The sequence below is a fragment of the Motacilla alba genome, chromosome 3 (genome assembly GCF_015832195.1).
Source record: "Motacilla alba alba isolate MOTALB_02 chromosome 3, Motacilla_alba_V1.0_pri, whole genome shotgun sequence".
In the NCBI taxonomy this organism is placed as follows: domain Eukaryota; kingdom Metazoa; phylum Chordata; class Aves; order Passeriformes; family Motacillidae; genus Motacilla; species Motacilla alba.
The window spans coordinates 67,556,971-67,572,533 of record NC_052018.1 but is presented as its reverse complement, the minus strand read 5'-3'; the positions used below and the strand labels follow the sequence as shown (position 1 = coordinate 67,572,533).

At 36.9% G+C, this 15,563-nt stretch overlaps 1 protein-coding gene across 17 annotated transcripts in view; it reads right to left on the bottom strand.

The window, feature by feature from the left end:
• RGS7 (regulator of G protein signaling 7) overlaps window positions 1-15,563 on the bottom strand; it is a 275,736-nt gene that overhangs the window by 98,348 nt on the left and 161,825 nt on the right. For all 17 annotated transcript variants that reach the window (XM_038133021.1, XM_038133017.1, XM_038133020.1 and 14 more), the window contains one exon: window positions 1,385-1,491. In XM_038133021.1, the coding sequence (XP_037988949.1) occupies window positions 1,385-1,491 (107 nt within the window). The remainder of the gene's footprint in view (window positions 1-1,384; window positions 1,492-15,563) is intronic.

Genomic DNA, 15,563 nt, shown 5'->3' with positions numbered 1-15,563 from the left:
TCAAGAACAACTTTTTTACAGTCTGACTCACAAGATCTAAATATGAAAATAGGATAATATTGTTTGCATGTATGCAATAATTCTCTTCATTGCCAGACTGTGCTGTGCATATTTAATTATATTCATGCTAAGATTTTGATTTATATAACTATTACCAGTTTTCTCTTCCCTTACGTGACTCTATGAGACTGAAGCCAAAATATTGGTGAAAGTATTGTAGAGAGATTAATATAATACAATTTTTGAAACTATGACTAGTCTCCAGTCACTAGTTTTCTTCTGCATTTGAAAGATCACAATTTCAGTACTATTTTGTTCTTGATGACTTCTTATTTAAACAATCTTTAAGACAAAGGCAATATATATCTTGAAGGCAATAGATTTTGCTATACCAGATGTTATCTAATACAGTTAGAAGAAACAGAGAAGAATTAACTCAATTTCATAGTGATAATCATCATATCATTTCAAAGCAATAAATACCTAAACACACAAATTCCTAAACAAGAGCTTGGAGCAGCAATTGGTGATACTTACCAGGAATACCACCTAATAGAAAGAGCAATACAGAACACAGCCACCATTGTCCAAAGTGGCACATGACAAACAAAGTGAATCCTTTCCATTGAATCCATAATCTGGTACTTTGCAGTCATATTTGTTTTAAGTCATTAGCAATGTTGTTCTGCAAAATTCTAGCTCACCAGTCATTATTAGAAAAACTACACTACTGCTCCCAGGGCCTTCATTTGAAATTTAATACAATGAAATACAACTATGTGGGTTTCTGAATAATATATATGTAACTGTAGGTATAGACATTTGTACATATTTATGCTTCCAGCTTGTTCTGAACCATCTGCCTGTTTGTTGTGTGCAATGGGACTGACAGATCAATGTAAAAATGACTCTGTACTTGCTAGAAGAATACACACTACTCCGATACTACTGAATTACCAGTAAGGAAGTTCTCACAAAGAAGAAAAATAAATATTACCTCCATTATTTATCAGATTTCTGGTATAGACTTGACATTTAAAATATCTCCCCCTTTCTAAATTCAGACTACACTAGGAATAAGAGGCAATAACATAATATAGTTTACTATATTTCAAAAATAGTACAATAATTTATTTCATGAGAGATAGTTCCACACTCAGCATTATCATACTTTAATTCCAGATATCAAAATAGTCATTATCATCTCAACCCTTTGCTGAAAATTTATAAATAAAATCCTTCTACCATTTTTTATTTTTAGGGGAATTTCTATTCTTTACCAGGTTATGTAAGAAACAAAGTATGACTAAATTTGCTATGAACTTTTCTGTAAGGCCTTCGAGCCTCCATTTGTGCAAGTCAAGAACATATTGAAAATGCTTACCTGGAATCGATAAAAGGTGCCATCATCCTTCAGTGTTAGAACATGGTCTGAGATTGGAAAAAAATAGCCATGTGCTGCCATCAGAGTTCCCAAATGCAGAGCTTCAACTGTTTCAAGAAAAAATAAAAAAAGATAAACTTAAAAAGTTAAGTCATGTCTTTTCAGCAATTTAGTTTTGTTATTAAGACTCACCTGATATCCTGCAGGTAACCACTTTGTTCTCTAAGTCCTGCCATCATGAAAGAGCTGTCTTTTTCTGTGTAATATAATGATGCAACCAAAAAAACACTGCACTTTCCTTCACAAATAGCTTTTATATGTCCCACTTGTAGCTGCAGTTCCACTACTTACATCAACATTAAAAGGTAGCCCTAATGTTCACTCACTTGTTCTGAAGCTGAAAACAGCTATCACCTTTACCTTGATGGTGCAGCCTGCTTTTCTTCTTCAGAGTAGTTTCTGATTACATGTTAAAATAGTTGATTCCAATTACATGATATCTTTCTCAGTAGCTTTATCAGAGCTACTATAAAGGACAGAGATTTCCTCAAAAGTTTATTACTGGAAAAATAGCAAAGGATAACAGATTCCTAGAACAGTTGAGGTAGGAAGGCACTTGTGAAGGTCATCTTGTCCAACTCCCTCAATCAAGCAGAAAAACCTTAAGCTACTAGCTGAGGACCTTGTCCAAGTGTTTTTTGAATAATTCAAAGGAGTGAGCCACCACAACCCCTCTGGATAATGCCCAGATTTATATTCATCCTCTAAGAAGTGCTCAATTTTTCCTACTGCCTATTTGGCTTTCAATAATGGCTAGCACAGTCTTGTTCTGACTCTTAAAAACACCACTGCAGCACCCCACCAGCAGTCAAGCATCACACAGAAAGAAATTTGAGTCTTGACATCTGTGTTCTTGCTGACAAACACAGAAAGAGACATTCACTGATGTTTCACCCATTGTTATTTTCAATGTGAGAAAGCTTATTAATTTACCCATACTTCATTAGCATCCCAAAAAATTTCCCTCCTTCACCATTTGCTCACCTGAAGACATTGACTCACATAGGAGATACAGGAGAAGCAGTGGGACAAGTTTAGGCTGACCCAAAGCCAGCAAACATGTGAAAGGAGCAAAAAAGGGGATCTGGAGAGTACTTAACTGAGAGCACATAACCCTACAGGGTTTATTTGATACCAAATATTTATGGTCATCCCCAAGTTTAGCAAACTGATTCTTATACCTCCAGCCAGAACCATTACCTAAAACACAACACACCCTCTCTGGCTATGAGCTCTCCAGCCTGATGTAAAACTCCACAATGCTGTTTAGACTTTTCCCAGTTACAAGCCTACAAGAAATATCTCTAACAGAAGGAAGGGAGTTGCTTTGTTCCTTGTGCCTGAGATGTCTGTAAATTCCCATCTGAACTTTGTCCTAAATATAAAAAGTTTATATATTGTTGTTATTCATTCATTTCAAGCTGCTAAATACTATTATCCCTTGAATCAGAAATTACGAATCAATGCTTTCTGTATTGTATCAGCCACTGAGGGTTTTTTTTACTGTTTCAGTTCATCTGCCTTTCAATTTTATTAAGCTTTTCTTTGTTCTTCACATTGCAAATTATTGCCATCTCAAAAAAAATTATTTTTGCATGTATTATGTATCTTGGTGGAATGAGAGAAAAACAAAGAAGAAAGGTGCTGACTTTTCTAGAGAAAAGCTGTCTCAGACAAGGGTGACAGGGCTTGCCAGGGAGCTCTGACACAGATGAGTAAATTCTCTTTTGATTTAGCCTACACTAAATAGGCTCTAGATTTTTTTCATGTGCTTCCTGGATTCTGAATCATAATATTTTTCAAGATCACAAGAAGCTCATATAATTTCCTTTTACCCAGCAATTTTTAGAGCATATCTGGACTACTATGTCCAGTTGTGATTAACATGTCCATTACAGTACAAAAAAGACATCAAGAAATTTTGAGTGAGTCAAGTGGGAGTCCGCCAAGATCACTAGGGCTGAAGAATGCACCCTATAAAGAGAGGCTGAAGGAGCTGGGCTTGGTCAGACTGAAAAAAAGGAAGGTGTCAAAATTTTGGAGGTGTCTAGAAGTACCTTTCCAATACCTGAAAGGAGATTTCAAAAGGAGGAAGCCAAGATCTTTATGGATTTTCAGGGCAATAAAGTAAATAAATGAAGAAATAAATAAAAGAGAAAATGGTAGTAAACCAAATCAGGAACAGTTCTGACTTTCAGCCAAGCAGCAGGAGTGGCTGCCCAGACACACTGTGTAATGTGTATCCTTGGAGGGTTTCAAGACCTGAACAGATAAAGTTCAGGGCAACATGTTTGACTTTACAGTTTACACTGATTTGAGCAAGGAGTTGGACTAGAGTCCTCCTGAGGTCCCTCTCATCAGCTTGAATTATATTTCAGCTCTGTGACTCTAGATGGGTCAAGCAGAAGTGGAATACAGAAGATAAAAAAGGGACAAAGACAACTGGAGAAGAAACTATTTGAAAGCTCCTTCCAGAACAGCCAATACTCCAGGCAAGGCTGAATACAGCAGCAGCAAGGGCTTCTATTTCTCTCACTGACTGGGTCATATAAGCAAGTAGAGAGTCACAATAGCTCTCCATGAAATAATAGAATGAGTTACCTGCCCTTCTTTGGAAGTCAATTACAGTTACTTAAGGTCTGAATTAGTCCCAACAGCAGCCTATATTTCTTCTCCAGTTATGTATGGGGAGTAAGGTGATTATACTCTTACCTCAGGCAATCTCATTCAGCTGGAATCCACACTAATGCAATGTTAAGGTATATCTTTGTCCTTTCAGCTACTAAGCCTTAATAAGGACATATAACTTCTCTTTTTATTTCCTTAACTAATACACAATTAATTTTCATTTTTATGGTTGTAAATCCATCCGTTTCTTTCAGAATTACATGAATATAAATGCATAAATATTCCCTTTTAGTATGCACCTAACATCCACTGTAGCTCACATTTTGAGTGTTATAAAATTATACCTGGTAAGTAATATCCACAAGTTTATATTCCTGTCTCACACCAGGCTGGTGGAGGACTAATACTGATACTCTCTGTGAAGCAGCAGTGGAACTACAGCACAGAAAGAAAACTCAGCTCTCAGGAAGTTTCTAATCTCCAAGCAAGAAGTTGTCCAGTGTATTACAGAGGCAACACTTTGATATACATCTCAATTTGCTAAAATCAGACTGAGAAAATAACTACTGTAAGAAGGCAATGAAGTACAGCAGTAGTATTTAGGAAATAAACCCATGAGCTTGAAAAAGAAAATGAAGCCAGCAGCAGACCAGTCTGACATGCCTAAATGCCTAGAATTCAAATACAGACAGCTTCCATATCTTCATTTCTGTGTATGAAGTTAGAGGATTTTCATTTAAGAAGCACATTTCATCTGGGAAAATGGCAAATGTAGGTTGGGAACATCAAAAACATCTATGAAGTGCATTAGATAAAAAGAAAAAAGAAATGGTTTTAGACATACTGGTTGCCAGGTAGAAAGAATAATGTTTATATGCATTCAGAATACAAATTCAAAAAATTGGAGGAACAGAATAAAAGAAAAAAAAAAGCTGGTTTTTTAGATGGCAGGTGTACACAGATGCACACAGAAATGTGATCTCTACACAACTATTATTTTGCAATCCTCAGTCATTCTCTATAAAAAACATAGAATGTAAACAAAATCCCCAGTCACACCCAGATAGCCTAACTGAGAAGGCATAATTCAAATGGCAGTCAGCTGCTACACAAGGAGTACAAACTGCAGACAGAGATGTCATGTAAAAAATCTGAGGAAGACAAAGCTCCTGAAGGTGTAACTGATAAAATGGAGTAGACTATGGCTTCCTCAATTCAACACCTGCTTTTGAAGATATCAATTATCTGATTTAAGGTTCCAGATACTTCCTAGTTATTAAACTGTGGAAAGGTGGCAAATTTACCCAAACCACTGTTTTAATTTTATAGACATAAATAAGAAAGTGTTGGGAGCAACAATAGCTAATGGAAGAAGAATTCCTCAGGTGAAAGACAGAAATGCATATTTATGAGCCCGCTGCAATTCAACAGGGTACAAAATATTTCATATAAAATCAAAATACTACTTTGGGTGTAAGTTTGATTTTAATGTGTATGTTACTGCTGGGCTAAAAGCTCAGAAAAAGCTAAAAGTTCCATGGTTCACTCTGCTGTTGAACTTTATTTAGTTGAGTGGGTGAAGTGAGCAACACATGCACATAGATTGATTAGAAATCATTTCTGTGAGACGTAATATTGCCCAGCCATCTGCTGTGCCATTACAAGACAGTGATCTTGACAGATTAAACGTCAGTCACTTTTAATATACTTTGTTATACAAGAGTCAGATATTTTCAATGCTTTGGGGCAATGTAATCTGACAAAACCTAAGGAATGAAAAAACATACCCTAGTGGTTGAGTTTTGACTTTATTTTCTTTTTAAACGTAGTGCAGTTTTCTCCTTACTGTAATAATTGTTGCATGGATTGCTGACAGTTTGTTCATCTTAAATTGCAGGGTATGGTATTGGTGGAACAAGTTGTTTCTTATGATATGTCCACATGAGGGAATTAAAAAGGAAGAATGTTCTTTGTTTTTCTTTGGAATAAAGATGTTTCTGTGCTTTGAAACCCCTTAAAGGATATGTTTTCAGTGATTAGTGTGAATTATGTTTTTTCTTACACATCTCAGGTCTACCTAGATCTGGTATCTATATTTATTTTTACTCTGAAGTCCATAAAACACTTTATGGTATCATACTGGTATAATCTTACAACATCTGAAGCACCTTGCAGTAATCTCTGAGGGAGTGAGGAAAGAAAAATAGAGCATTTTCCAAATGTGCTCCACTTTCAAAAGTCCTTTTTTGGAGTCTGTCTTATGCTCTATGGGGAAGGATTTCCTACAAGGAACACAACTTGGGGCATTTTGCATCCTTAAAATTACTTTATGATGTAAAAAAACAGTGAAACCCCCAAACTTCCCAGTTCTCATATATTTTTAGGATCCAAAAATATCAAACAAATGAAAACTTCCCTTTCCATGAAACAATAAAGTGTTTGGAATTCTGGGTTATTTGTCGAATCTAAAATTCATCACAGTACTGAAGTGCGCTACTAAGCCACATAGCAGCCTGGAAAAAGAATTAATGAGTCAGAACTTCACAAGCACACATTCTTTGTAAGTGTCTAATGCCAAGACTTTATCACTCTACTCTCACCTCACTCCTGCTGTCATTTCATTGCCACTGTGAACACAAGCTGCAAAGGATTAGAGTAATAAAGTACAACCTTCTTCTCACGCTGACATAAAGCGTAGGAGAGACTCACTGTCTCGGCCTGACTTTGGTGTTTAAAGAGGAGAAAATAAACCAGCTAGAAACATTCTTGAGCACCCATAACACTGTAAACCACACTCTTTTGTCCCAACTGAATTTGTAAGAGGAGCAGCACTTGGTGAGAGTAATTTTAAGGAGGATAAACCCAGTGGTGAAGGAAGAGGCACTATTTACCCAAACACAATTAAAACAAGATTCATACTTGATTTCAAGATAACAATCACAAACCGCGTTATCTGTCAACAAAGCATCTTACCTAAATAGGTAGGATTTTTCTTGTACTAGACAGTGCCTGTTGATGCCATCAACAGGGCAGAGGCTTTGGTAGGAGCATCACTCAGCAGGTAAGGAGGAAAACCTGTCAAAGATGGGCTATGAGTTGTCATCTGCCCAAGGAATGGTAGTCTCCACCCTTACAGCATGAGATGATGTGCAACATGCGGTGCATCCCAAGTCTAGAAACAATGATGCACACCTGAAACATCAACTACTTTCTTCACAAAGACATCCAGCAAAACAGGCACTGTGACAGTGATGAAAGACAGCTGGATCTTCCTGCATCCTCTCCTTTCTGCCCCTGTCTCTGACAGGCAGTGTAGTTTGCCTGAAGACGAGAATGCCAGGTGGGTATTTCAGGAGGCATTTCTGGCTTCTCACAGGATTAGTGTATTTCAGTGATGGGGAGATGAGATGCTGGTGACTGCCTTTCATCCACATCAGCCTGCAGGAGAGTGTAAAATGCTTCTGGAGACTGGTCCAGCTGGGGAAACTGATCTTCCAAGGCTGGACACAGTTTCTGTGTGGCACCTCACCCAACAAGGATTCTGGAAGAGTACATCCAGCCCGAAGGTGAAGAACACTTTTGGATGGGTGACTAAAATGCACTAAGATCCAGTCAAACGCAGAGATAAATCCTGGAGTAGCTACATTTATGCTTTGTTGCTTTGTAATTGTGAATTCTGCAAGGCCAAAGACTGCAAACCTGTACACTTCTAGCTGCACCTCCTTATATTATAAGCCTTTAAACATCAACTGTTGACCAAATCTGAGACTAAGTGGACTCAGCTGCACCCAGACTTGTCCAAGAAGTTTAGAAAGCAGGGGAGTCTTACTGACTCAACAGGAAGGAGCCTGATTATACTATAATCCACTGTAGTAGATGATAGAGTTGGTATTTAAATATTGTATTGGCAAGATTTAGATACTGTATTAGCAATAAATCTGATCATAATCATCTACATAATCACAATGTTGTACTTCTCATGCCTGATCAAGAGCATTTTCTCAATTACTCTGCTACAGGGACACCTGCCTTATGTTCTTACAAGATATGGGTGAATGGGGGGACTGACCTAAATCTGAAAAACATTTATCCAGACAGGATCAACAGAAGACATGTCACCATCAAAGACTGAAGGAAAGGAAAAGCTGGCCTACAGTTTCTGAAAAAAAAATAAATAAACAAAAACAAAGCAAAAGACCTTTATTCACTCAAAGGAAAGGAAAACGAAAGAAATTATCACATTGGAGGGGGAAAAGAGTGGTCCTTGAAAAAGAAGCTGCACCTTCCAGCTAGCAACACACAAACCCTCCATTTTAAAACTTTTAAAGTATTTCCGATTAATTTTCTTATGTGATTGTTTCCCACTGCATTTCAGCTCATGCATGACAAATTAACTGCTGCTATGTCCTATTAAAATCTGCTTTTATTCTCTTAATAAATTTGTATCTTGAAAGGCAGATGCCTGAGATATCAAAATGCAATGGCTTGAGGTGATAACAAAAGCTTTCATGATGACCAAAAAAAAAAAATTTGGAGCTGCAACATGAGGTGTCAAGAAACAGACAAATGAGGAGTGAGGTGCTGGCATTGAGCAGCACTATAACTACACCTCTGGAATATTTGTGGTGTTTATTTAGCAAACTGGAAATGTGCTGCTACAGAGCCTGGACGAAATCCATTCAAGCTGTAACCAACAGATAGATTTAATTACCAGACAAAACCCAACATGGCACAATTTGGTAACTAAATTTTATCACAGTTCATCCAGTATGGTGAAGTCATGAAAAGTGGCCTGGAAATGTTTAGAATTGCCTTTATAGTTTCCCTGTCATCTCCAACCTCAATTTTTTGAAGTACCTATCCATATCACACCAGCAATCAGGCCTTCCAGTGGTGGAGTCTAGTGCTGTACCAATGAAAGTCACCATTTATAAAACTTCTCCTCTAATTTCACTATTACTACTCTTTGATCTTTTCTATTTTCAGTTTTGTAGAAATCACGGACTTTTTGCTCTTCTATCAATGATATCTCTTGTCTCTTGAAATCGGAATGATAGAAGGGTGAAATCCAAACTCCTTTGAAGTATGGGTTTCCTGCTTTTCCTTCTGGGTCTTCCTCTGAAATGGCAACTTTTTGGTTTTAGCTTTGATTCCCATGTTTCTCTAAGGCAAAATAGAGGAAATCAAAACCTGTGTGTCTTGTTTTCCCTAATGACTCTCTGAACTTATCTCTGTAAGATATTTCCAAACACTTCACTCATTCCCTACTCCAGTATGAAACTCTGAGCTGATATTTAAAGTCATATGTGCACCCTTCTGAGCAAACCCGCTAAAGACAAAAACCAAAATTTTACAAAAATTCCCATTACTGCAAATACACTACTTTTGAGAATTCCTTCAGATGAAATCTTGCTCCACAGTTTCAAGCATCTGTAAAAGACCCAAAATACTGGGCATAGACTACTTCTACTCATTATGATAATTATTACACTATTATTTCATGCTTTCTTGTATACTGTTGCTGGTTGCTGCTAGCACACCAGATCTTCCTACTTTTCTCACCCCCGGTGGCTGAGTCCACAGATACGTGATGAAATTTGGCTGCAAATGTTCGGTGGGGAAGCATGTGATTCATTCTCCACATGACACCCAAGAATTTGTCCATGTTAGTATCAGCCAGGAAAGGTTCTTGGCATCACAGTTCCCTCAGACACGGTGCCCTGTGTGATGGTGTGCCTTCCTGGCCACAGCACAGAGTCACTGCTTCTCCCCTTCTTTGCCACGCTCAAGGGAAGGCACAGCTGCCAACACCCCTCTCAGTCAGCTCTGCTTGGACACCACGAGCACCGGAGCATTTAGAAAAGCACATTCCAGGCACATGACCAATAGGCAGTGCCACGGACAGTTTTATATCTGGGATGGGGTTTCAAATGAGGAGATCTGTTTTTAAGGTTTGGCAGATGTGGGGCATGTGAATAACTAATGTGGTTGATGCAACACTTGGATTCGTGGCCAGCAAGTACAAAAAAGTAAGTGCAGGCTTTTTCAGTGCACAAAATATTTGTTCAGAAGATAACATTTGTACAGAAGATAATATTGTTGAATCAGAGGAACATCAGTTATCATTGAGGTTGTGAAGTTGGGTGAGGGAAGCAATAGGTAGCCCTGACTCTCACAATGAGTACTGCAGGTCAAGATGAATCATGACACCTTTTTTAGTCTCTAAGTCTGTTTTGATATGAATTGCTATTGCACCAACCATTAACTTTGTGTCATTGTCATGCATTGCTATCATAATCACAAAACACCCACTTATGACCAAGCAGTTCAGAAAATACAAAGAACACACAGCAGCCACATCTAGAAAAATAAATGCCTCTTTCACAGCACTCAATTCAAAAAAGAAGAAAACAATTCGCTTTGTAACATTTCTCATACGTCCAGCAAACTGAGAACATAAAATACTGAGAATAATTTACTTTTTTTTTTTTTTCTGTGGGAAGAGTGCTGTGATTTTTCAAGTCCACAAGGAGTTAACAGCTTTATAAGTAAATTGGTGTCATTGAGAGACACATCAAGAAAAAATGCCATCAAAGCTCAGGAAGGATAAAAACAAAGAGTGTGGAGGTGGCTTTTCTGAAGAATAACATGCCACTCCCCTTATGATCAGATTCAGTTATCTGGGATGCACATACACAAGAATCCCCAAGGCAATTACAAACAGGATCAATTTTAGAGAGTTTTATTTGTCCTTTATAGTAGTTTGGTTGGCAAATAAAATATATTTCACTGTCCTCATCAAAATGAGGGAGCAAAATTTCTAATGTTGCAAATTTCCATTTCATACTATCCTGTATCCCTATTATCACAACTCCCACTCCTAGTGCTCACTTCTCCCCTTTGCAATAGATTTACACAGATAATTATAGAGAGCTATCAATTCAGCCAGACAAAATCTGCTATTAAAAATAAAGAAATACTGACAGATATTAACTAGCAAAAATAGCTCAGTGAAAACTCTTTCATAATTGCCTTTTTTTTTCCACAAAAAGAGAAGAAGCCTCAATGAATGACCTATTTCTTCTCTAGTGACAGAATCTAAATGTAGAAGGACGAGATGGGATTCATGAGAACAGCAGCAGCAAAAACTATCAAAGTCTTTAAAATAAATTGATAAAATGAACAGAAGTATCTGGTTCAAAATAATGGTCAATCTGTGTTTTATGGTAAGTTAAATATTAAATGGGTGAATTGTCAGCCATAGTGTGCCACTTATAATTTCATCATCCTCAGTACTAAAGGAAAAAAGTTGAAAAATAATGTCCTTAGGTTTTAGAAAGACATCCGGAGGAAATATGAGGGAAAAAAGGTGTACAAAACAGACACCCATACAGACAACAAGTTAGGAACCATAATAAAGGATAGAGGGAATGAAAATAAAGATAAAAGCAACAAAAAAGGAAGATTCAGGATGACTTTTGTTGCTGGCTACGTCTCACAACTCTGTGAGTGTTCCTATGTGGAAATAGAGAACATACAAGGTTATGAAAATCTGGCTGACATATTATCTTGGGTTCCCAGGGAGTTCTTGGCATGATTCCCTCAAATGTTTTCTGAAGGTATTAAGCAGATCATGAAAAAAGCAATAGGTAGAAAGGAGGGAATAAAGGTTAGGCACAGCAGGTCAGTTATTACACTAAATAGTGTAATGTTACACTGAAATAATAATATTACACTGAAGCAGGGGTAACTACAGTAACTGTGTTTAGTAGGTCTGGACTGTTCAGGATAATCCTAAATTATCTACAGAAGGGTGTGAATGATGAAATTACATGAGATATAAAATTTGCTGAAAGTATAACATTACTGAGGTCAGCAAAAAGTGATTTGTGAAGAGATAACATAAAACTACACGATACTGATTAATTACACAGTAAAACAGCAGTTGAAACTGAATTTTGATAAATGCTAAACATTTTAGATACAAACCTTCCCAATTGTACATGGCCAGTAAGTAGCTGCTAGGTAACTGCTGCTGCTCAAGAAAAACTAGAGATGTTTCTCTGAGCCTGCGCTGCAAGAAAGACTCTAAGGTGCTGGAGCACATCCAGAGAAAAGCAACAGAGCTGGCGAAGGGTCTGGAGTACAAGTCCTGTGAAGAGTGGCTGAGGGAGCTGGGAGTGTTGAGCCTGGAGATAAAGAGTCTTAGGGTGACCTTATCATTCTGTGTGACTGCCTGAAAGGCGGCTGTAGTCAGGTGGGGGTCAGCTTCTTCTTCCAAGCAACAACTAATTGGACAAGCAAATGATCTTAAATTGCACAAGGGGTGATTTTGACTGGAAACATTTTTTCACAAAAAGGGTTGTCAAGCACTGAAACAGGTTTGCCCGGGGACGTTTTGATTCACCATCCCTGAAGGTATTTAAAAGATGCACAGATGTGGAACTTAGGGACATGGTTTAGTGATGGACTTGGCAGTGCTGGGTTAATGGTTGGACACAATGATCTTAGAGGTCTTTTCAAACTATAATGAGTCTATGATTCGGTTCCACAGTTACCATGCTATAGTAACTGCTTCTTATACTTTTAGGTGTTTTTTTTTAATTGATGTTAGAGATTATATCTGATAACATAAATAGTTCCAACATTTCAAGAGGCAAATATTTAACATTTCTAATAATCTTAAAGCTATTAAAAGGTTAAGTTTTCCAGTTTAACAGAAGTATTTTAACGTAGATAGTAATTAGGAAGCAAATTTTCAAAGGAAGTGTAAACTACTTTTAACAATTTCTGCGTGCCTGAGATGAATAGTGTCTTTTTATGGCTTGATATTTATTTTTTTAAATTAATTTGAGCCTTGGACTTAGTGAGAACAGTAGTTTTTTAGCACCTATAAAATTAAATTCTATTGACAGTAGATATTTTATACTTTGTGGTTCCAAGTGTTCTAAAGCCAAATGAAGTCCTGCAGCTACAAAACCAGAGTCAACATGGCTCTCATCATCCAATCCACAACACAAACAGTTAAAATCCTGATAATTTGTGGAATTTGAGTAGATGACTGAATGAAACCAGCAAAATTTGAAAAACAGAGAAACATTAGAGGGAGAACATCTGAATGTAGAAGAACACATGAATTAGATCCAAACACCAGCCATAAACAAAGGAGAACCAGAGGATTCTATGCAGTAAAATTGGAACATGACCATGGTGATTAATCGGAGAGGAGAGGAGAGGAGAGGAGAGGAGAGGAGAGGAGAGGAGAGGAGAGGAGAGGAGAGGAGAGGAGAGGAGAGGAGAGGAGAGGAGAGGAGAGGAGAGGAGGAGGGAAGGGAACATTGAAATAAAATGAGAGAGTGCCTAGGGAATATTAATCTGTCCAAGATGAAATGGCAAGCAATGCCCTTGCACAGTAAATGTTGGACCATCACTGTGTCCCTGTTTGTAGAGCAGTATTTCTCTACATGTACTATGGAAAAACTTAAAACACTCCTAAGGTCAGTTATTAACAAATCCAAGCGAAAGCCTCACACTAACCTTCCACTCATCGAATACTACATTTGACATGTAAATATCAAAACATTTTTGTTTACTTGACTATAAATAGCTGCAGCAGCTGTCGGCAAGATGAAATAGGATTTCAACTGCTTTTATTCAATTAAATTGGCCAGATTTAAAATCTCACTTCCACCTACTTGCATTTTCCATTACTATGTAACACAGTTTTTTGGCAAACAAGGAAGCAGAAATCTAATGAAGTCTCTAGACAGTTATTTAGCTGCTTTTAATTAATTATGCCACTGTGAATTGGGAATTAGTAAATGCTCTTTCTCTTAAACCTCCAAAACTTGGTATGATCACAAAGGTTCGGAAGGAGGCTGTCAAACAGTAAGAAAACCACAAAAATTCCTAGTAACTTCAGTAGAAATGAGATAAAATAATTTATTAAGAAGATCATTTAAATTCAACTTATTTTTTTATTTATTTCTAAAACTTTTCAGAGTTCTCCCTAAAACAGCATACTTTGCCCTAACTTCATGGGTAAAGATTTCAACTGTGTAATTTAGATTACTTCCTAATTTGTTCTGTGACAGGATGAAAATAATTTCTTCAAATTGTGCAACAGAGCATCCGAAGTTTTTTCCAATAAAATTACATAAAATTAAAGTGTACTGATATCTCAGCTTCTATCTTCTTGATCAGGTAATAGTTTTACAATTAACTTTTTATCTCAGTAGGCTTGTTCGGACTTATTTTTGTAACCAGTATTTTGTATTCTTGTCAGTACTTTTTTTCATCCTTTTCTCTCAATAAGACTCTCAAAGATGTCAGTGGAATAAAGCCCATGCTGCCTACTGAATTGCATGCTGATTGTTGGTTTGTTTCAATTTTTAAAACCTAATTGGGTATCAGACACTGATATACTGAATACTGAAAACAATTCTGAGTATAATCTGGAGATTTCAATAATAAAGGCAATATTATTTCCTGTTAAAATAAATATCTTTGAAGTCATCACCATGGAATCAGGGCTAGTATCAAGAAAAACTAAAATTTTAAAAATTCAGTTGATGCCTTACTTTTAACCAGAGACAAGGAAGCATCAATAGAGATCTGTTCTACACAGAAAATGTGTATATCACACAAGTTATAGATGAGTCATAGAACTATGGCACTGTTTGAGCTGGAAGCTTAAATTTCATCTAGTGTCAACCCTCCTGAAATGGTCAGGGACACCTCTCAGTAGGTCAGGTTGCTCAAAGCCCAAAGAGATCCATTTTTAATCAGTATTCTATTGACAATATCAGAAAGGTTGCTCACAGAAGCAACTTTACAGAACACATGTATTTTGTCATACCAACCTAGTACTATCATCTTATTTTTACGATCATTTTAGTGTACAGAAAATTATGCTAGACAGCAGCAAATTCCATACTAGTCATCTTTACCCATTACTCCAAGATGGACATTTATTTACAAATTAAACAGACAAAACTCATTTATACTTCCCAGGTAATTCAAAGGTTTATAAAAATTTTTAATTACTAGGATGAAAAAACATTAACTATTTTTATGAAATCTTGCAAAATAATACCTCCTTAAGAAAATATTAAAGACGGAATTTTATTTAGTCATGCTTAGCATGATGAAACAGTTGGAATAGTTTGACCTATCTGGCTATGTGAAGGACACATTTTGTCACCAATACCATGATAACATGCTTTGCATCATGATAATGATCTCATACTTTGCATCAATACCAGTCACAAAATTTGTGTCTTCCCAATAAGTGCAAAAAACTCTTCTTTTGTAACCAGATGCCACACTACCAAAAAGATCAGGAGAAATGACTGCTCCATCAAAGAAAATTGAAAATGAGTGCTGATGTAACCTACCACCCATCTACAAGTGAGAAAATAAAATGGCCAAGCTAGGAACATATTAATCACTTTCAAGAGTGACTATATGGAAATGAGACTGTTCAAACAGT